The sequence below is a fragment of the Gobius niger genome, assembly GCF_951799975.1.
Source record: "Gobius niger genome assembly, chromosome: 24".
Classification (NCBI taxonomy): Eukaryota; Metazoa; Chordata; class Actinopteri; order Gobiiformes; family Gobiidae; genus Gobius; species Gobius niger.
In genome coordinates, this window is record NC_136875.1 from 9,422,848 (window position 1) to 9,444,787 (window position 21,940).

General features: G+C 40.7%; 1 protein-coding gene across 3 annotated transcripts in view; it reads left to right on the top strand.

Moving 5' to 3' along the window:
* The window catches only part of srgap2 (SLIT-ROBO Rho GTPase activating protein 2), a 133,864-nt gene that overhangs the window by 54,897 nt on the left and 57,027 nt on the right, over window positions 1–21,940 (top strand). For 2 of the 3 annotated variants that reach the window (XM_079582145.1, XM_079582146.1), the window contains exon 2: window positions 18,624–18,816. In XM_079582145.1, coding sequence (XP_079438271.1) covers window positions 18,624–18,816 — 193 coding nt within the window. Of the gene's footprint in view, window positions 1–16,377; window positions 16,562–18,623; window positions 18,817–21,940 lie in introns of those variants that run through there. The other variant, XM_079582147.1, reaches the window with a different exon arrangement.

A 21,940-nucleotide genomic window follows, 5' to 3' on the forward strand; every position in this document is an offset into this window, starting at 1 on the left:
GCATCGGCTAATCAGAATCCTTGATAATCGGTCAACTGATATTTCTATGATTGAAACCTTTGCTATACGCACGAATGCTATTGCTATTTGAGGTACAAATAGTCTGATTAAACTACTTATGGGGAGACACTACAGGCAAAACTCTTTTTTTTTCAGTTGTCAGGTTTTGGGCCAAATTGGTCTCTGAACATACAAGCCGGAAACAGAAAATATGCCTAATCTTCACAATAACATGTTTAAATATTGCGCTGATTCAATGTTCCCCCATAGACTTATATGGGAGAATGCAATTTCAAGGGCCTTTTTCTTAAAACACATTTTTCTGTCATTGTGGCGACACTATGTCCACGTCAGTCGGACCTAAAGACTTCAAATTTTCCAGCCTTGGAATGAACAATATTTGGAGGATTTTTTCAGAGGGATTTTTCATTATTTAATCCCTAAGCCCCATTTATTGAGTTTTGAATGTCGAAAAATGAGGCGAAAATTAAAGTTGTCCACATTTTTCCACTAAAAAACAGCTTATTTTAAAACTAAACAAGAAATCCAAAATCCCCTCTGAGAAAGTCTTGGTAACTCATTCATCAATAAAATGAAACCATAAATTTGAATGTAGCTCTATCCATTATTCAGATTTCGTCACCGAAAAGATGGGAAATTTGGGGCATTTTTAGGCATAAAACACCTTGTTCTTTTATGGAAAGATAAAATAACAGAAAACTTGCAATGTTTTTTTTCTTCTCACATTTATGCCAGTGATCTACAGCAAAAGCTTCAAATTGATATCTGTAAATATATTATTTCTTCCCTATTCACCTGCAGTGTCTCGCCTTAAAATATCGGCCCATATATCGGCTATCGGTAGTGTCAACCTCCTTCATATCGGTATCGGAACCCGAATATCCATATCAGTCGGGCCCTAATTATGAGTAGCTTGGGGTGAACTGAACCTGTAAATAGTGTGTTTTTCCATAGAATTGTGTGAAAACATGAACCCCCCCCAAAAAAAAACTCTGAAAAAACCTGAACTCTGACATTTTTAACTTACTGTGCTTTTCGCTGTAAGGTATATGCCCAATATAACAGATTGGGCATATACCTTCGCCGCACTGGCCTTTCGGAAAGTGTGGGATTCTTGCATATAAGCCTGCCGAAAATCACAAGAAGATGATTGGGCATATATTCTGGCCTCTTGCGATATGGATATTGCGATAACAGTAATTTTGGCCATATATTGCGCCGCGTAATGTAATATAGACCAATGCATGACTGTTTTAGAGACTTGAAATTGGATTTGTTCAGGGAGCTCTTGAACCTTAGTCTACACATTGTCAAAAGTCTGGGAAAAGTCATTCATTATTGTCTATAAATTGCATTGTTGACTCTGTTTTGATCTCCGTAACCAATAAACATCAGCTCTGTCCCAGTCCCAAGCGTGGATTAAAATGGGGACCACGCGATAAATCACAATGGAACCAAAATAACCGTCGGGAAAATTGAGACAAAAAAAATCGATTCCATATGACATGTATTGCTCATTTCCAGACTGTCCGTTTCCAAGAAGATATTTTGCTACTTGTCGTGCTCCTCTGGTGAAAACAAACAGCTTTTATTAGCAGCAGATGTTTATGGTTGGAGGTGATTAAACTTTATTGTCACCGTGGGAACATTTCACTCAGCGTTGAGCCCCTCCATTATCCGGAGCCTCTGTGGGGAACTGGTCAGGAGCAGTGGGCCGCCGCAAACCAGCGTCCAGGGACCATCTCCAGCCTTGTGTTTTTGGTCAGGAAGGAGATGAGTGATTTGCAACTGTAGAGACGGGAAAACGTGCACATTATGCTCGCCGTCGACTTACCGGACCCGATTTAAGTTGAGCACTCTGTCCCCAAGCAAATGAGTAGGGAAGACAGACGCAATATGAAAAATGTCTTCTAAGATTATGCTTAGTGGCCATTGGATGTGTCCAACTCCAGAACTGCAGAAACTTGACTGAATTAGAGTTAGCATTTAGCTCAGAGGAGACTTTAGCCTTGAAGCTAACTTCTAATGTTAATTGGACGCTAGAAAAACGGCACCACTGTCTGAAAGAAGTTTAATGAGACACACACATGGCTTGACGCTACGTTTTATTCTGTTTTGAAAATGTTATTTTATTCTTTATTTAGATTAAAATGTTGACCGGACGTACAGTGGTCTTTACCCCACACTGGCCAACAGGAAGTTAGCTAAAAACACAGAGCTGTCAACACAGTTTGATTCCTGATATCGCACACTGCTGTGTCCTTGGGCAAGACACTATGCAAGGGTTTGAAGGTTCTTAAAGGGATATTTCAGGATTTTTGACATAAGGCCTCATTTCCTAGTTATCCAGAGTGTTGCTGGTACCTGGAGATATTACGCAAACGTAAAGCTAACAGAGAGCTAGCGTGAAGCTAACAGAGAGCTAACGTAAAGCTAACAGAGAGCTAACGTAAAGCTAACGTAAAGCTAACGTAAAGCTAACGTAAAGCTAACAGAGAGCTAACAGCTGCTGTTATGGCCCGCCCTCCCCCTCGGCCAGCAGATTCAGCTCCTGTATTTTATTTAGGCTTTAGGCTAAACCAGGTACTTTTTTTACCTGTGATTAATACGGTCTTAATTGGCAGTAATACCTAATTTTCTAAGTGAATATCCTGCAAGTGACAGTGATGTTGCAGATTTGGAAAGAGACAAACAATTGTCAAGGAAGATGAATAATAATGGATTGAAAACACAAAATTAAAGCAAAACAATGCAAAAAAAAATTATAATATAATGATATAAAATCACTAATATCAATATGAAAAACTCAATTTTAAAAAGTTTTAACATTGTTTTAATCATTATTAAGATCAATTATTAGTGATTTTGAACATGTTTATAACGGTCCTTGTTTTAATTGATTAAAATGGTGAATTTTGATATTGTGTCTCGAGTCTGTGCGACCAAAATATTGTCTGTGCGACCAAATGAAAAAGTTGGTAGCACCAGCGCTACTAAAATAAAAGTTAGTCTGGAGCCCTGTTATGTTTGAAGAGTTTCGTGGCGCTAGGCTAGTGCAAGGCTAGCGCATTTCTATGGTATCAGCTAGCCTGCATTAAAAACAGTCTGACCCGCTCCACAGAGCACCTGAGGCAAATCACTTATAACGCCAGACTAACCATATAAATGTCTGTGTCGATAGAATTATTTTAACCATTTTGCATTTAAAATACCTTATATTTGAGCAGCATTAGCTTCGTTGTTTGTATAAGCTACGCAGCGGCGGAGTGATCTGCTAGAAAATAGTCCCTCAAAATGCGATCGTTCATGTGATGCAAGGTCAGTTATATTCCAAACATTATTCTATCGACACAGACATGTATATAGCCTGCATTTATATTTAATGCAGGCTAGCTGATATCGTAGAAGTGCGCTAGCCTTGCATTAGCCTAGCACCACGAAACTCTTCAAACACAAGAACTGCATGAATTACAAAAAAAATATCTCCAGGTACCAGCAAACGTCTCTGGATAACTATGAAACGAGGCCCTATGTCAAAAATCCTGAAACATCCCTTTAAGTCACCTTCTGTAGCTGAAGTGTCGAACTTTTTGCCTCTTCATCCAAAAGGCTTCATCAGCGCCCCAGGGTTTGTAAAGTTGCTGCAGTTCGAGTTCTTGAATCTCTGTCACATTTTTTTTTTAAATAAACATCCACGGCTCCAACTCCCCCTCAAAAAAAGACCGAAAAGTTGCCACGCCTTTTATTTACTGCTGGCTACATGAACACTTAACACGCCAAATCCAAGATGGTCGAACAGATGGCCTCAATTCTCCTGCCGAACGTTTCTCCCTTAAAGCATCATGGGAACTGTAGCGCGGGCTTTGTGCTGTTTTTATCTCATGTTTACGGATAATTAGATCGACCGTTTCCTGACATCGCTGGCCTCGATGTTAGAACGCCGCGTCATTAGTTTTCGTGTGCGTAATAATAAGGCCAAGAGGTCACCACGTGCTGCCTCCCGACGACAGCTTCACAAATGTTTATCAACTGGGCGATGGCGATCTGGTGAGCTGAGTCTGGTGGCGCTGTGGTTAAGTTTTCTCCGCTGTTGAGAGTTTACTTCGTCCTCAAAGTTCTTCGGTGTTTTGTATTCATAGGAAAGACCTTGCCTCGATTCCGCTGCCCCCCCTCTCCGCTTTTCTCTCCCGGCGCACAGTGTGAGGCTGTATTAGCGAGGCATGTCCGGAACTAATAGATTCCTCCCCGCTTTAGAATCTGATTAAAGCCCTACCTTCGGACGACCGACTGGTTAAGCATGTTGGAACTTTAGCCCAGTTTCGCTCCCACTGCGTAAGTTTGTAGTGCACTGAGGCCATGGTTTGATTCAAAATCTCTAAGTCCCAAACACCAGAGTTTTCGCTAAAGTTTGTCCCTGTAGTAGAGAGACAATAAAAGATAAGATATTTTTCATGAGGAGTGAAGACGAGGAGCTCCTTGTGTACGAAATGTGCCATATAAATAAACATGCCTTGCCTAAAGGAAGTATAAATGAAGAAACAAAATCCAGTTCAAGTTTTCCTTTTATTTGGAAATAAGGAAGACTGCACTTGTGGAACATTTTTTAAAAATTGCAAGAATGTTTTAAAGCAGTGCTAAGTAACTCTTCCCCCTAGAGGCCATAAGCGCAACTGCAGGTGTCGTAGCAAGTTACGATTTTTTTTAACTTATTAATTGTCTTGGAGAGTAAATACTACGCCGACAGGAAAGGCGAAGGGAGAGAGGGTTACTGTGCATCCAATTATACAATGGAAATATTTTTTTTCACTCAAAATGGCTGTAAATACTGTTTAAAGTGACGTTAGCCCGCAGTTAGCTTTGCCCGTTAGCATGTTAGCTTCTTCTTCGTGATTTCATTAGTGTGTATTGCTTTCTCCGGACCGGTGGCAGTCAAGTTGCAAACATGGTTTTCTGGCCAGAGACACCAGGGAGAGATGAAAGACCCTCCAATCATCCCATAAACACTTGTATTACCCCCACAGGGACTACGGAAAGGATTTATTAAGGTAAACACGTTACTTAGTACTGCTTTAAAAATGGTTTATTTTGTTGACATAAAGACCATTTGTATTGGCAATATAATAAAAATGCTATTGTAAAAATAGTGCAATAGTATTCTAAATGCTGCTCTTCAAAACACACGTCTTCAAAATTAAAGCCTAAACCCACATTTCCAGCAAATATAAGACTTTGTGTGACTCTGCGGGAACCCTGAAAAATATGAATTAAAAAGTGGATTTCGCGTGGATTTCACATTTTTTGTTCTTATAAGGGGCAAGATGCAAGTTGGCCATTTTATACTCACTACTGCCACCTCAGGTCATGTGTGTAACTGCACCTTCTATATTAAGCTCGTGCATGACGGCACTTCGGACCCGAGGTTACACCTTTTTGAGTGACAGTGCAGGATTTTAGAGGCAGTTGTGGTGAACAGCTCTGAGCTCATTCTACACATCAGGACATGAATGGAACATGTAGGGGGAGGAAAATACATAATTTCAACATTTTTAAACTCTGGATAGTCCCTTTAAGTTGTTATCAAATAATCCGTCATATTAATGAATCGCCTTTTAGGGCTGGGACGATGCACTTTTGTCACGATCCGACATCATGAGAGTCAGGGGTCGAATCCGTAACGCACTGCGATACAGTAACTATCTATCCATCCATTTTCTTCCACTTGTCCATTGCCGGGTCATGGGGGCAGCTGTTGGAGCTGCTCAAATCACATGGCACCAGCCCCTTATGGCTCCTCCTGCAGGTGGTGGGTCCACAGAAGGACGGCCTCACGATTAAACGGGCCTGTTGGTCTCTCATAAGGGGCTTCTGAACCGCTCTTTGTCTGACCCGTCACCTAGGACCTGTTTGCCATGGAAGACCCTACCAGGGGGCACAAAGCCCCGGACAACAGAGCCCCCAGGATCATTCAGGTGCTCAAACCCCTCCACCACATTAAGGTGGCGGTTCCAGGAGGGGTAACAGTAACTAATTATAAGTAAAATGTTTTCCTTAAAATGTATAAAAGACAAACGCTCATGTGTCCAAAGTTTATAAACCAAATGACATGTGACATTTATTGAAGTGCTGAAAAGTGCATTAACACAAAATGTAGCAAAGTGGTGTGTAACTTACTGGAAAACAAAAGAGTGCAGGATAAAAATACCTCCAAACACAAGTATAGAAAGTATTGCAATCCATACTTGGTATTGCCGATATTTTGTCCCTGCTAGGTCGGTCACAATAATTACTATATCGACTTATCGTCCAATAAATAACAGTTAAATGATATATTTTTGTATTTTTTATACATTTATGAGCATTACCCCCTGTTTTTTTTCATTTCTAACTGATGCAAATTGAGTTACGTTATATTTCACGTTTATTGGAGCTCGTGTGGTATTTTAAGATATGATGATGCATTTTTTAGAACAAAGTTTTCAGTCGTTTAAACGCCTGAGAGTTGAGTATCGAAAGACGCAATAATATCGTTTATCGCAATACTTTCCTGCTCAATATATCAAACTTCAAATCATTTTTTTTATGTTCAGATTTAAATCCCATTAAATCAAGCTAATTAGCAGAGAAAATTAGAAAAAAAAAGAGAAAATTGGAGTCTGCAAGCCATTGTTGTCAAGTGATCTTCAGAAATTGGCCAAACTTATATGTTGCTTGTTCTATTCCTGCTTTGTGAATCCTAATATTGATCCCCCGCTTAATCAGAACCACAACTGGCCGTGTCCTCACCCCTCTCCTTTAAACATGACCTCCCTCCACCACCTCCTCCTCTCCTTCATCCTGTCCCTCGCTCCTCGCTCTTCCTGCCGTTGTTTCATTTGACCCCGCGCTCCGTTTGCTCCGGTCCAACTTCCCCTCTGCTCCCTCTCTCTCCCTCCTCTCCCCCTCCTCTCCCTCCTCTTCCTCCTCTTCCTGTGCAGCCCCTGAAAGCCGGTTTTATCCGCGCGCTGACGTAACCCCCCCCCTCGCCCCTATAACTCCACCGCACACTTTCTGTTCTCTCCCCTTTCTCCTCGGAACAATAGCGTGAGCTCACAATGCTGCAGTATCAGCCCCTGGAGCCACCGCCAACCGGGCCCAGCGCGGAAACAATGGGGCTGGTGCTGCTGCTACTGAGGCGGGAGCTTGTGTCTTTTTTTTTGGGGGGGGGGGGGGGGGGGGTGTAGTATTGTGTTGTGTTGTGTTTCGTAGAATCTCTCCCTGGAGCCGCACAGGAGGAGCGTGGCTGTGATTGCTTGGCACTGGCACAGGTCACAAGAGTTTTTTTTTTTTTATTGTGACAAACTGAGAGGGTAATTCCACCAGAAGTGACGAGGACTGTGTCTCTGTCAAATAATGTGGAGATATATTATACACCTTCTTCTTACTTTTTTTGGGTGCGGGGAGTTTAGTGGTTCCTGGTAGCTTTATTCACTGACTTCCTGTTGGGGTCCTGAGGCTCAGAAACACTGATTTAAAACAATGTAGTGGTCATGTTCATGCATTACATCAAATATTTTTTTATTAGAGCAGTCTTAAAGGAATAGGCCACCGTTTTTACATACTGAGATATGTTCTTACTTTAGCTTTGACGAGTTCTTTAGGACCTGTGTGATCTTCCCCCTTCAGTCACGTAAACACAGCGCAGACGGCGTTAGCATTTAGCCTCTCCCTCTCTCCTCTATAGCTCCAAAGCAGGTCAAGATAGAAGCTACCAAGCTCTTCCACCTTTTCCCTATTTAAATATGGTTACGTGAAGTGTTCCACTACAAAGTATAATTACACAAAATTAAACAATGTGGATTTTCTAAGCCAGGGGTGTCCAAACTTTTTTCCTGTGGGGCCGCATACTGAAGCGTACACAGGGTGAAGGGCCATAGATCGGTGGTTAGTGCCGCAAAACCTTTGACTAGCAGAGGTTTAAATTGCGCCCCACACCTTTATTTCTGCTCAAAACCTTCATGCCAGCTCTGTCTCACAGTAAAAGGTTAGTTGTTAGGTTAGAATTGTGTAGAATTATTACATTTCAATTAAAAAGGACTATCTCTGATGATGTGTCCTGATTCAGCAAGAAGGCAGAGGGCCACCAAAAATTGGTCTGAGGGACGCATTTGGCCCCCGGGCCGCACTTTGGACACCCCCTGTTCTAAGCGGATAAAAGGGGGGACTATATTGTAAGGCGTAATGATACCAGGAGTAGTTCGAAATCTGCACAGTAATCTTCACTTTACTGTGCGGATGCCAAATTACTCCTGGTATTATTACGCCTTACAATATAGTCCCCCCTTTTATCCGCTTAGAAAATCCACATTGTTTAATTTTGTGTAATTATACTTTGTAGTGTAACACTTCACGTAACCATATTTAAATAGGGAAAACGTGGAAGAGCTTGGTAGCTTCTGTCTTGACCTAAATGCTAACGCCGTGTGCGCTGTGTTTACGTGACTGAAAGCACGGGTGAAGATCAGACAGGTCCTAAAGAACTCGTCAAAGCTAAGGTAAGAACATATCTCAGGATGTAAAAACAGTGGCCTATTCCTTTAACAGCAAAAAGCAGTATTTTTAGCTATTTTTTTAGTCCTGTATTTGTGCTGAGTCAAACAAATGCGTGCCGTCTCAGGACACGCCGGGGTCCGATACTGTTTGTGCTGTTGCAGGTGCAGCTGAGACGACACTAAAAGGCCACAGGTTTGTGCCACTAATAATATGAATCGTTTTATAATGATGAATCTGTTGAAACATGCTATTAGATGGCACACAGGGCTTATTTTTTACTATGCCTGCAATTTAGCACCTGGCTGAGGAAATCTAGCTAACAAATGTACAATACTATACAATATTAAACTGAATTTCCTTCGAGATTATCAGCTGCACATATCAGTCATGCAGTATATATTTATTTCTTGTAATGGAAGCCCTAACCTGCTGATCATCATTATAAGGATCATCTATGTAAAAGTCCTAAAGAGTGAAAGAGTGTTTATATCAGAACTAGTGTGTATTTACTTGTTAAGCTTCTCTGGTAGTACTCGGTTTGTATCATGTTTATGTTCCCTTTAATCTTGGTCCTTCAGGTTTTGCTTGTTTTAGAGATGAGTCCGGTTAGATCTTAAGAATCGGTTATATCTGTAAAAGACAATTTTATCTTATGGTTCTTTGTGTGAAAACTTGGTGAGAAAACCACTCATACTTTCCAATTCAATTTCAATCTGAAGGTCTCATGAAGGAAAGTGAGTTTAAAGAGTGTGAATTGTTTGTCTAAATGACCACTGTCCAGCCCTTTTACTGTTCTCTCTTTTGCCTCTGGCCCAAAACAGCTTGGGTTGACCCCCCCACCCTAAACACACTCCCGTGCATTCACCTCGAAGCCACAGAGAAATCAATACCCTTTCTGTGTGTCCAATAAAAACAGTTTGTCACATTTCACTCGCTTCTCTCCGGTTGTTTAAATCCGGCTTGTTCCTGTGCTGCCAGTTGTCGCCTTGTCTCCAACTCATTGCATCCACTTGCAAACATTTGTCAGCCGGGTGTTGATTTGACTGTGTCCACAATGACCGGTGCAGTGACGGGGGCTTCAGATCCAATATTTTCATAACAGCACAGTGAATGTCATCCTAAAGCCCAAAATCAGGGATGCACCGATACCACTTTTTCTAAAAACCGATACGAGTACAAGGCATTTTCTTCAACATTCTTACTTTTTTCACAGCAGATTGTTTTTTTACTCATGTACATTTCCTTAAGTAAAGTAGGCGACACATTTAAGAGCAGTTATAATAGAATTGTGCTAATGCCATTTATTTATTTATTTATTTTTTATTTTCATTCAATATAATTTTTAATTTTTATTGCACTGTCCATCATAGACAGAACAGCTCATGTCAAAAAGCTCCCCAATGCCTGTGCTTTATTCATTTATGTATTTTTATTTAACAATAGTATTGAGATGTTACTTAAATGGTCTCTTTTCGTCTTTACTTCAGCTCCGTGTGGATTTTCTCGTGTGTTTGTAGTAACTTAGCGAGTAGCTACAGCGTTTTCATTGTTCTGCTGCAGCTCATTTTCGCTCAATATAAACATGCTGTATCTCTTTATTTTGGATTTTCTGAGGACTTTTTTAGTCGCTGGGTTAGTTTTTAAACCCCTGGGCATAAAACGGCGTCAGAATGGCCAAAACCGCTAGCCGCGAGTTAGCATCGTTAGCCTGTATGTTGTAAACACTGCAGACGCTGCAGCGCTAACAACATTAAGCTCTGGTTAAATCCAGCACAGACTCTGATTTAGGGAGTGTCATCTGTAATAAAGTCAGCTCTATGTGGAATATTGTATTTCCACTAAAGAATTCTCCAGTTTGTTGCTTCTTCTCTCCTCAGCTGAGAGCTGCGCCTCGTAGGTGCGATGGCCTCACGTCAAATGGTATCAGTTTCTGGTATCGGGACCTCATGAATGAGTACGAGTATGAGTACAAGCCTGTGGTATCGCCCCGATACCCGATGCTGGTATCGGTATCGGTATCTGTGCATCCCTACCCAAAATTGACAAAATGTGCTCCGTCCATGTTGCTGTATCACCTACAGCAGGGGTGTCGAACTCGATTCAGCCCCCACAGCGGTTCGCGGGCCACATATTGTAAAGGACTGTGGCCTCATAAATAGCAACAGCTTGCACTTATTGCACTTTATCAGCTTGTGTCACACGTTTCTCAAAGTGCTACATAGTAGTAACTACTCATTCACTCCATACTCGACGGTGGTAGGTTACTATTGTAGCCACAGCCGCCCTGGGTCAGACTGTAATATGTTTATTTCCTGATCTCTTATTATGTCAGTGCCCTTTATTAAATTTAAGCTGCCCCCTAGTGGCTGGAGTGAGCACTCTGGTGATTTCTTTAAATATTCATAACTCAGCACAGGAATGGGCTAGAGACTACAGGCACTAACTACATTTAGCTAGTGCTAGCTTGTGAGTTCAGTTATGTGAGAGGGATTCATGCACATAGACACGTCAGCTCCCTCGTCGTATTTCTGAGTCAGTTCTTTATGATTGGATGTAAAATGTGTGGTACATCTGGAAACATCTGGATCGTTCACAATCTGCTTTGTTTTAGGGATGTAACGATTCATTGAAAATCTATTTAAAATGTGAAGCGAAAACTTAAAAGAATCGATGTAACAAACGAACTGTTGTCTCAGTAAAAGAGCGTCACATGTTTTACAAGGACAAAGATGCAGATGTTAAAATATAAGAAACATCTTTTGGTTACGAAATGAGTCATACTCAGTTTGCAAGAAAAGAAAATCTGAAAAATCGAATCGAATCAAGGCTTGAATGCATCGGTACATCCCTACTATGTTTGTTTGCTAAATGCTAACGGCTATGAAAAGCTGTGAATGGGCAAACACACACTGAAAAGTTTGCTGGACTAGCTGGCTTGCTAACTGTCCGCATCTGTTAGGATTATGGTTTCTATGAGTGCCTCAGACAGTGCAGGAATGTTCACCTGCTAGCCTTCCAAGCAAGCGTTGCTAGGGTACTTGCTTGGGCGCTTGCTTGGGCTTTGACCTCCAAGAACATGAAAATGAAGTGTTCATTTGTAAAGAAAGAAAGGGGTCAGCTAAGTTCTTATTCCAGTCGCCAAATTACACTGTGCAAAGCAACCGTTCTATCGTCCAACGCAGCGTCGCGGACGGACCCGAACAGCTGTGCAGACTGTGCAGAAAGACAAAAGCCGTCTCGGAAATAAAAAGCGAATCATTTTAGCATCTGTGAAGTAGAATTCCAGAGATCTCGGAGCTCTAGTCTTGTGGAAAATGTGAGGGGAGCGTCTGAGGGTGGAGCGGCGCATTCCTGTCCACAGCCCACTGCCACGGACATGAGATTATCAGCTGAACTGGGGCACAGGGTGAAACAATACTGGGAAAATCAGGAGCAGAGGGCAAACTACGGCTGTATATTTCAAGCATTTGGCATTTTCTTGCTGTATGGTCAGATGTTAGCGCAAAGCTGATTAGCGTGAGATTATAACTTCCTGAACCCCCCTATTTTCTGTCTATTTGGTCTGTAAATCATTTGATGTGGTTTATTTTTTTGAAATGTCTATCACATGAACTAGGGCTGCTCGATTATTGAAAAAAAAAATAATCACGATTGTTTTTGTCATAATTGAAATCACGATTATTCAAACGATTATTTGTTGCCTTTAAGAAAAAGTCTATCTTTATTTTATTTATTTATTAATCAAAAGACTATGATGATATTTTATGTTTTCTGGACAGTCATAAAAGTACAAATGATTTCAGGTTTGCCTTGATTAAAGAGAGGTCCCTGTTTCACACCTGCCCCCTGCTGGCCAGCCCTCACACCTGCGCAAGCAAACTGAGCAGCAGGGCCTGATGACATCATCACACAGCGCTGTTTGTTTTTATGTCAGGCAAAAGCATGAGCCGTGGAGGGTGAAAAGCGAAGGGAAAATAATCCCAGCGGCCTGAAATAACGCAAGTCTGCTTTGCAAAAAAAAATTTTAAAAAAAAATTTAAAAATGAAATAAATTTGAAAAAAAAAAAAAGAAAAAAAGAAAAGAAAAGAAAACAAATTGGAAAAAAAATTTGAAGAAAAAATAAAATTATAATCGATTTTTTGCGATTATGCTAATTTTGTAATCGTTTACTGTTGTAATCGAAATCGTAATCGAATTTCGATTAATTGCACAGCCCTAGCATGAACCACGTGAGCTAGGGTTGGCATCAGATTTTATGCCAAGTATTCAAGGCATTCAAGCTGCATCTGCATCTGTAGACTCTGGCCGTGGGGGTGCTGTAGCTGCTGTTGCTTTCATTTAATCTTTAGAGTGGGAGCAGAATCAGAATTTGAAATGAGATAGATACAGACGGCATCTCTGGAATCGCCCATATATGGTCATTTTTGAAAACAGTTAAGGGGGAAAACAATTTTGAAAAAATGTAAATTTTCTCTAATTATTCAAAAACGACTGTAACAAATGTTGAAATATGAACATAGTTTTCTACTAAATAATGATACAAAGACATGGGGAGGAGCAAAGTGGTTCAACAGCCCATAAATACATTAAAAAACGGAGAATGCTAACATGATGCTACATGTTAGCATCGGGCTAATGCTAACGGTTAGCTAGCGCTAGCTACAACTGCGTTTTTTTCACTTCTACTGAACAATCTGCTGAGAGAAAATATCCATATGGGCCCGATTTACATTTGACTTTATTTACGTGTGATAAATAAGTTGATATTCCACCAGAAAATGGCAAAAAAAAGTGGAAAATTGTGTTTCTCTAAAGATTCTGTTTTCCCCCTGGGCGAAGCCACGCCCCCTTCTATGACGAGTTGCCGTCTGTATCTATTGAGCAATATGAGGAAAAAAAATGGTGGTTCGCCCGATGTGGAGGCGGTGCAGCACCTTGGGTTCTCTCTCCATATTGCTGCTCAAGAAAGATGATTCGTCTTTGTGTATCTATCTGAACAACGATATCATTTCGAGCGGGGACAGATTGTGACATTCTCTTCAGCGCTCTCTCGGTTACAACTTTCACACTGTCCTCGAGATCTGTTGACAAGACCCAGCAGCGACGTAACACGCGAAAAAACCCCCGTGCCACTTCCTGATACTTCCTCCACCCCGCGAGCTGTTCCCCTTCACTTCGCGTTAACGTCCTGCGTCTCCTCGTCTCTGCGCCGGGTGCCAGATGGGAGCGCTTGTTTTTGCGCTGAGGTGTCTGCCTGTTTGTGTGGTGATTACAGGGCCGGGGAGGTTTGTGGTTTCGGAGCGGCGGGGAGGCTGACTCACTCTCTATCATCGACTGCGCCGGGTTTTTTGATGGGTAAATTATATGAAAGGCACAAAGGCCGAGAGGACAACAACACGTGATGTCAAAGTAAATGTCCGCAGCAGGTCGTTAGTGGGAGCAAAACACTGCCTGGGCCGTCTGGGCATTACGGCTGTTTGCAGATCGGTTGAATATTGCGGCGTTCGGATCTTCAGCCGCTGCATCATTCTAGATTTCTCGTTCAATAAAAAGCCTGGTTAGAGATCATAAATGAATGTACAGTGGGGGAAATGTATCTGGCCAATAGAAAGTCATGGGAAACTGACCAAATACTTTTTTTTCCCCCACTGTGCATGCCTTTTTAGATTTCACTTTTAGATTTGGAATACACCGATCCGATACTGGTGTCGGATATCGGAGCTGATACACGAAAAAATATCGGGTGTCGGCTACCAATATCTGATACTGAACCGATGCTAGTTTTGGCTTTCAACGCCTTAAAAACACAACTTTTACCACCTAAATCTAAGTGAATATATGTCATTGCAAAGCTAGGAATCTGGGGAATTCAATCGCTGAGTCAGTTTTAACCTTTCAAATGTATTTTTGATCGCCGCGCAAAATTCTGCAGTTAGCAATAGCATGCTAAAGCGGGAGCGTGCTAGTGCTAATGAAAACTAATCAAGGCTGGGTCAGAAACGGATAGAAATACCTAAAGGAGCCAAATAAAATGAATCGGCCACTGCTGAAGCCAAATGTTTGTATTTTAGTTTTAAGAAGTAACTCACCTCACATATTTGTAATGATCAGCTCACTTTATGTAAGTTGTTTATGTAAGGATTAAACAACGAGGAGTCGTGCATTAGACGGTTATAATGCACAACGCGGAGTCAAGAACACTCCGCGAAGTTATTTATTACAAGGATCTCAGTCAGGCGCAACGAAACAACATCAACACAGAATCACAACACAACAGGACTAACCCGGCACTTTTCCGTGGAAGTAAACACCGATGTGCGGCACTCGTGGGCAGGAGTTATTTCACTTTTACGCTGTTTAACCTGAAGCTAGCTGGTTAGCTCAACGAGCTCAACTGTTTAAGGAAACAGCTGCGGTGGAGTCGCTCACACCTGGGCCCCACGAACTGAAACTTTTATGTTTGACTTTGCATTTAAGCATATTTGGCTGGATTAGCAGAGATCATTTTATGTACGCCTGAAAATTATGAATAGTGCTTGAACCGTTTTCAATAGAAATGTAAAGCTCATATTTTATTAACAGTAGCTAACCTAGCTGCTCACTCTCCTCTACTTTCCATTTATCAAACGTTTTGTTTTGGCCAAAAACGTTGAAATTAACACAAAATCCATCTCATACGTTCCTGTCAGTCACTAATTACGCCTTTATCTGATTCAGCTGTGTCATGCGTTGCTATGGCGATGCCCACAGCGGAGTGATATCCCAGTGATTTAACTACCGGACTACGTGTGCGGTTATACCAAAATAATGCTCGCTTGTTAGCACCCACCAGCCAATCAGAATCGAGTATTCACCCAGACCATGGTATACAATAATGTAATATACCCATGGATATTAAGTGTAGAAAAGTCATCCTTTTAAACGCTTATCCAAGTGTTTATCAATAGATATAATTGATAATTGATGACAGTAAAATATGACTTTATTGATCTTACAATGGAGAAGGGTCAATTAAAAGGCACTTCTAAGAAAGTCTCATACTCAAACCCCAGTGTATCGGCAGCAAAAAAGCTGGTGCATCTCTACTTTAGCTAAATGAGCTAAATGCTAAATCATATTCTGTTAAAATTATGTTTTTTGTGGGGGTGGATAGTCTTCAAACGTCAAACGGTTGTTCTGACTCCTGTTTTGGACAATAAGCTACAACCAAATTAGTCCAGTGCTCTGGTGTCTGCACTTTTGAATACCAGCATGAGCTGACTGTAGCATGTATTCCTCCATTCCATAAATGTGCAGGCTCTCACTCGTACAGGAGCTTTCCATTGTTGAAAGGGGGTTTTCAAGTCATCATTCGTGCCAGGTTTTGAAAGTATTGGACGTAGAAGGCTTTGTCAAACACTGAAAACATTTGCTGTTATTGCTAATAGCTTCGAGGTTGGGTCTTGTCTCGTCTAAGCTTTTTTATCCCTTTTCCCCCCGTGATTTTTCAACCTTTTAATATTTTGGTTGGTCAGATTAGATCGGAATAGTTTACATCTCAATCCAAAACCACAAATCCGTTGTGATTGTTTCTTTCAAGATCCAGATCCATTGATCTTCCTCCAGCTCTCCAACAGTTGTTTTTCCCACTCGCAGAGCCCGGTTGCATACATTGTGTGCGCAGCGCCGTGTGTCAGAAGCCACAGTCTGCCTTTTGTTCGGATGTTGTAATCTCAGAGTGACAGACAGTGGCACCATGTTGACGTGTTTGTGCACGAGAGAGAAGTGATACCGGGGGAGGAGCGAGCGGCTTTCACATACAGTCACACCAAACGCTATCTTCACTTCTCTAAAAAAAAAGTGCCAGAAGGAAAGCGCACGCTCAGCTGTTAAAGCACAAAAGCTTAGCCCGCACTGTCTGGATTTCGAAGGTCGAGAGAGAGGGGTCTATGTTTGGGGGGGAAAAGTTGTAGTTTGGAGCCAAGATGGACGCAAAAGCACTCCAGTTTCTCTACATGCAGCGCTGCAAAGGTAGGACAAGTCAATGGATTAGTTCTGAGACTTGGGGAAAGGACGTGACCGACGAGAGATGACGAGATTACGAAAGATTCTTTAAAACTCCCTGTGTTTGGATGTTGCTGGAAATCATGGGGTGGAGGGGATTTGTCACTGAGTTTGACAATTTGTAACATCGTAAGAGTGTGACCGACCACGGCTTGGTTTGGTCTATCACAGGTTGTTGTTATTCCGCTTGTCAGTGTCTCCCAGAGAAGCTTTAGGTCTGGGTTAGTTCAGTAACTATTGACTGTCGCTTGTTTGTCTTGTCTTGGTCTGGAGTTATCGGCATCTATTCAACGTGAGAGGAAGTTTCTACTGCGGTTGGTCAAGTCGAGGTTGTGGCCTGAACGTCCTGAATGACCAGGCTTATTCCATCATTGGGAGTTTCGTCCTCTTCTCTGATTGACGACAATGCGAGGATTCATCGCGTTCACCAGCCAATGCCGTCTGCCACAGCCAACGTGTACTGTGATCGGCCCAAAGGTGTAGGATAGAAATAGTATTGACCAGGTGATCAAGGCCTGCGATCCACTGAAAATGATTCCAACTAGGGCTGCTCGATTATTGAAAAAATAATAATCACGATTATTTTTGTCATAATTGAAATCACGATTATTCAAACGATTATTTGTTGCCTTTAAAAAACAATCCATCCAAAAAGTGACAAAAATCCATCAAAAAAGTGACAAAAATCCATAAAAAAAAAAGACAAAAATCCATCAAAAAAAAGATAAAAATCCAGCAAAAAAGTGACAAAAATCCAGTAAAAAAAAAAGTGACAAAAATCCAGCAAAAAATGACAAAAATCCATAAAAAAAAGACAAAAATCCAGCAAAAAAGTGACAAAAATCCATCAAAAAAGTGACAAAAATCCATCAAAAAAGTGACAAAAATCCAGCAAAAAAGACAAAAATCCATCAAAAAAATGACAAAAATCCATCAAAAAAGTGACAAAAATCCAGCAAAAAGTGACAAAAATCCAGCAAAAAGTGACAAAAATCCAGCAAAAAAATGACAAAGATCCATCAAAAAAATGACAAAAATCCAGCAAAAATAGTGACAAAAATTCAGCAAAAACAAAGACAGAAATCCAGCAGAAAAAGACAAAAATCCATCAAAAAAGTGACAAAAATCCAAAAATTAGAAAAAAAAATAGATTTAAAAAAATATAAATAAATAATAATAATAATAATTATAAGCGACAGCCCTACCAACCCACCAGTTGAGAACCCCTGGTCTAAACAAGTACCAGATTTTGCAGCTTTTGCACATAAATAACACCCCACAGAATAGTTCGCTCTCTGCAGGGAATGTCACATTTCCTAAAGCCTTTTTGATTTACCGATTGCCACCAGTTTTATTGCGATTTCATTTGAACTGTGATTCATCTTGCGGCCCCCGACTGATCGACCCTTGAAGCCTTAAAGGGACCGGTAATGGTTTTACCGAAGCTCAAGCCAGTCCATCTATCCAGCCCATCCATCGACACGCACACCGTCTTACTTCACAGATTAGGAGACTCTGGGGGAATTTTGCGTAGCCCGTTATTGAATATGGGGTTACTCAATGCGCCTGGCTCCTATTAATTTTGCGTCCGGCAGGATGGGAGTTTAGAGGGAGGGAAAGGGGGGGGGGGAGAGAGAGTTGCGTGACGCCTCTGGAGAGGTGGGCGTCTGGGAAACAGACAGGATTAGCTCACGGTAAAATGAATGAGTTGATCTAATGCTGAGTACAATATTGTGTCAGCGCCGGCCTGGGATGGTGATTCGATCGCGGTGAAGCAAAGTACATTTACTGAATCGCTGTGTAATTTAGGACTTGAGCAGTTTTTTGTTGTGTGTAGAACTTACTCCATTCCATGTAAAAGATTAATATAGCACTTTCTGATCCACTTTTCTAGTCTAAAGCTAAAGCTGACTGTGTTTTTTCTCACATTTTTTTCCTTTTTTTTTCGGGAAATGCGCGTTATGTGTCTGGAACAGAGCCTTACCAATTTTGAGGTCCGTTAAAATGCCCTTTCTCGGTCTCGTTGCAGAGATCCGAGCCCAGCTGGTGGAGCAGCTCAAGTGCCTGGACCAGCAGTGCGAGCTGAGGGTGCAGCTGCTCCAGGACCTGCAGGACTTCTTCAGGAAGAAGGCCGAGATCGAGACGGACTACAGCCGCAACCTGGAGAAACTGTCCGAGAGGTTTCTGACCAAGACCAGGAGCACCAAGGACCACCTGCTCAAGTGAGACCGAATCCCACGCTACTGTTGGAATTGACGTTATTTTCCATGTTTACCATATCTCGGCTCGCCTGAACCGAGAGGATCTTTTTCCTCACATCAGATTTTTTTTCCATCATTTTTTTGTTGGGTATTCAAATCATTTTTGTAACTTTTTTGTCAATTCTTTGTCATTTTTTGTCACATTTTTGTCATTTTTTTGATCAAATTTTTATCAATTTTTTGCCATATTTTTGTCATTTTTTTGTCACTTTTTGTCGAATTTGTGTCATTTTTTTGTCAATTTCTTGTGACATATTTGTGACATTTTTGCCAATTTTTTCATAATTTTTTTGTCATTTTTTGTCACATTTCCGTCATTTTTTTGTCACATTTTTGTCATTTTTTTGTCACATTTTTGTCATTTTTTTGTAATGTTTTTGTCACATTTTTGTCATTTTTTTGTCACATTTTTGTCATTTTTTGGTCATTTTTTTGTCATTTTTTTGTCATTTTTTTGTAATGTTTTTGTCACATTTTGTCACATTTTTGTCATTTTTTTGTCACATTTTTGTCATTTTTTTGTCACATTTTTGTCATTTTTTTCTAATGTTTTTGTCACATTTTTGTCATTTTTTTTGTAATGTTTTTGTCACATTTTTGTCATTTTTTTGTCACATTTTTGTCATTTTTTCGTCAATTTTTGTCAATGTTTTCTCACTTTTTTGTCACATTTCCATCATTGTTTTTGTCTCAGTTTTGTTGCTATTTTCACAGCTTTTTTTCGAGAAGCTTTTGGACTGGGGTAAAGCCAAACTGGAGAAAATGTGCTCAGTTCAGGTGGGAGTTAAGGGGTTAAACTATTGACAGGTTTGGTATCCACGTGTAGCATGAAAGGTGACCGAGATGATGCTGTAATCCAAATAAGATCATTTCCGTTCTCGGAGGCAGCAGTGGCAAAAAAAATCAGCAATATACATACGTCTCATACTGAACTTTAGGTCTCGCTTTCCATAGATAAGGTTTTCATTACAATCCAACATCTCCACTTTAAGGCGAGACACGGCAGGTGAAAGTATTGATTTTTCACGCAGTGGAGATTTTTATCTATTTTCCTCCCTTTACATCTTAGTTTTCATGTCAGATATAAAGATGACAAAACTCACCCCGCGTGATGTTTATTTTATGATGTTTTGTCTGCGAGGTGGGGGGAACCCGGAAGTAGCTGCTGCGCCGCGTAGAAAGTCCGTCTTTCAAGCGGGTTTTCATTCATAAATATTGACAGATTTTACATCCACGTGTCCTGCTAAGGGGCCCCGTGATGACGCTTTCACCCAAATATGGTATTTTTCCTCCTACGAGACGCTGGTGCGGAAAAGTCGGAGAACGGGCCGAGCATGCGCACTCGCTACAAAACTTCAGGGCTGGTTTTGTCTGAATGAGAGAAGCCGTACTCGGGCAGAGCCTGAGCCCTTATAGAAGCTCCAACAGACTCCAAACTTTACAGTCTGAGACCTAACAATATTTTGAAGATTTTCTCAGAGGGATTTTTTAATATCTAATTCCTAGCCTGATTTATTCAGCTTTGAAACCAAAAAAACAGGCGAAATTTGAGTTTTTACAGATTTTTTTCACTGATGATTAGTTTATTGAAAAACTAAACAAAATATCCAAAATCCCCTCTGAAAAAATCTTAGTTACTAATATGTCGATAAAATAAAACGATAAATCTGGCTCAATTCATTATTGTGATTTCGTTGCCCAAAATATAGTCAATTTTGGCCATTTTAATGCTCAAAATGCCTCATTTTTATGTGAAAACATAAAATGACAGAAAAAATGCAATACATTTTTTTCTCATATTTTTATCTGTAATGTTCAGCAAAAGTTTCAAATTGATATCTCTACATTTATTTGTTTTTTCCCTTTTTACCTGCAGTGTCTCGCCTTAATAGTTTCTACAATCGCTCTTTTTCGGAGGGATTTTTTAATATCTAATGATTCCTGCCTGATTTATTGAGCTCAGAACTAGAAAAAATAACAGAACATAATTTCAGTCATTACATATTTTTCCACTAATAACTAACTATAGCTCAGATGGACTTTTAGACTTTTTTGGGGGGTATTTCAGCTTCAATCAAAAAATGCATGCCTACATAAAAATGCGGCTCAGTTTTAGACACAACCTTCCATACCTTGCATAACTATAGCCTTGTTTTGTCCTGACTTTGCTTTGTTTTGCTTTGTTTTGTGGGCACAAGTTGAGGAAACACATTCATCAAACGATTTTTCTCATATTGTGCAACCGGTTTTTGATCTTTATTTACGCCTTGAACCATGTTAGAAAATAAAACTTACTGGAAAATGTCCTGCCTTCCTCTGCTGTATGTAAAAAGTATTGGAAAAAAGGCATTGAGCTTATTATTAGCCTTCCATACCGAGAAACGGGAAGTCGACGGCAACATCGTGACCCGTGAAGATGACCGGGGCCGGTTATAGGAACTGACATGTGCCATAAACTCTGATCAACGTTATGACTAACACGGTTTCACTTAGCATTTACTGCTTCTCATTCTAATCCAATAGATGCAGCTTCATTTGGAGCTTCCGCAAATTGTCCTTGACTTCCCATTCATTTTAACGACAGTCTCGAAGACCCCGAAACCATTTGCAAACCTATGCTATGAGTATTGGTTCGGTGAATGCGGTTATTCAAAGCCAAACCTGCCTGACCGTTCACCCAATAAATGAAACAAAATACAAGCACTGATTTAAGAGCGTGTTTTGGTATCACTGCCGTGTTTGTGTTTTTAAGTTTTGCGACAGTTTAGCTGCTCTTGCGACATAGCTACTCCCAAAATTAAAGCCACATTGCGGACCATTCCATTTGTTGCTAAAGATAAAGCATTTGCGCCACCTTGCCATTTTTCTTTGACCATTGATAGAAAAGGGAGTAGGTTTGGTTTCTTTAATTGGATGATATTCCCTTTATCGCCAAAAATCTATGGAGGACTAAAACTGCCCTCCCTCCCCCCCCAAAAAAAGCAAAACAAAACATATACATATTGGAGAATGATATTAAAATGTCAACTACAAATGCTGAAATAAAAAGCATGAAAATAATTATTTAACAATTGTGTCTTGATTA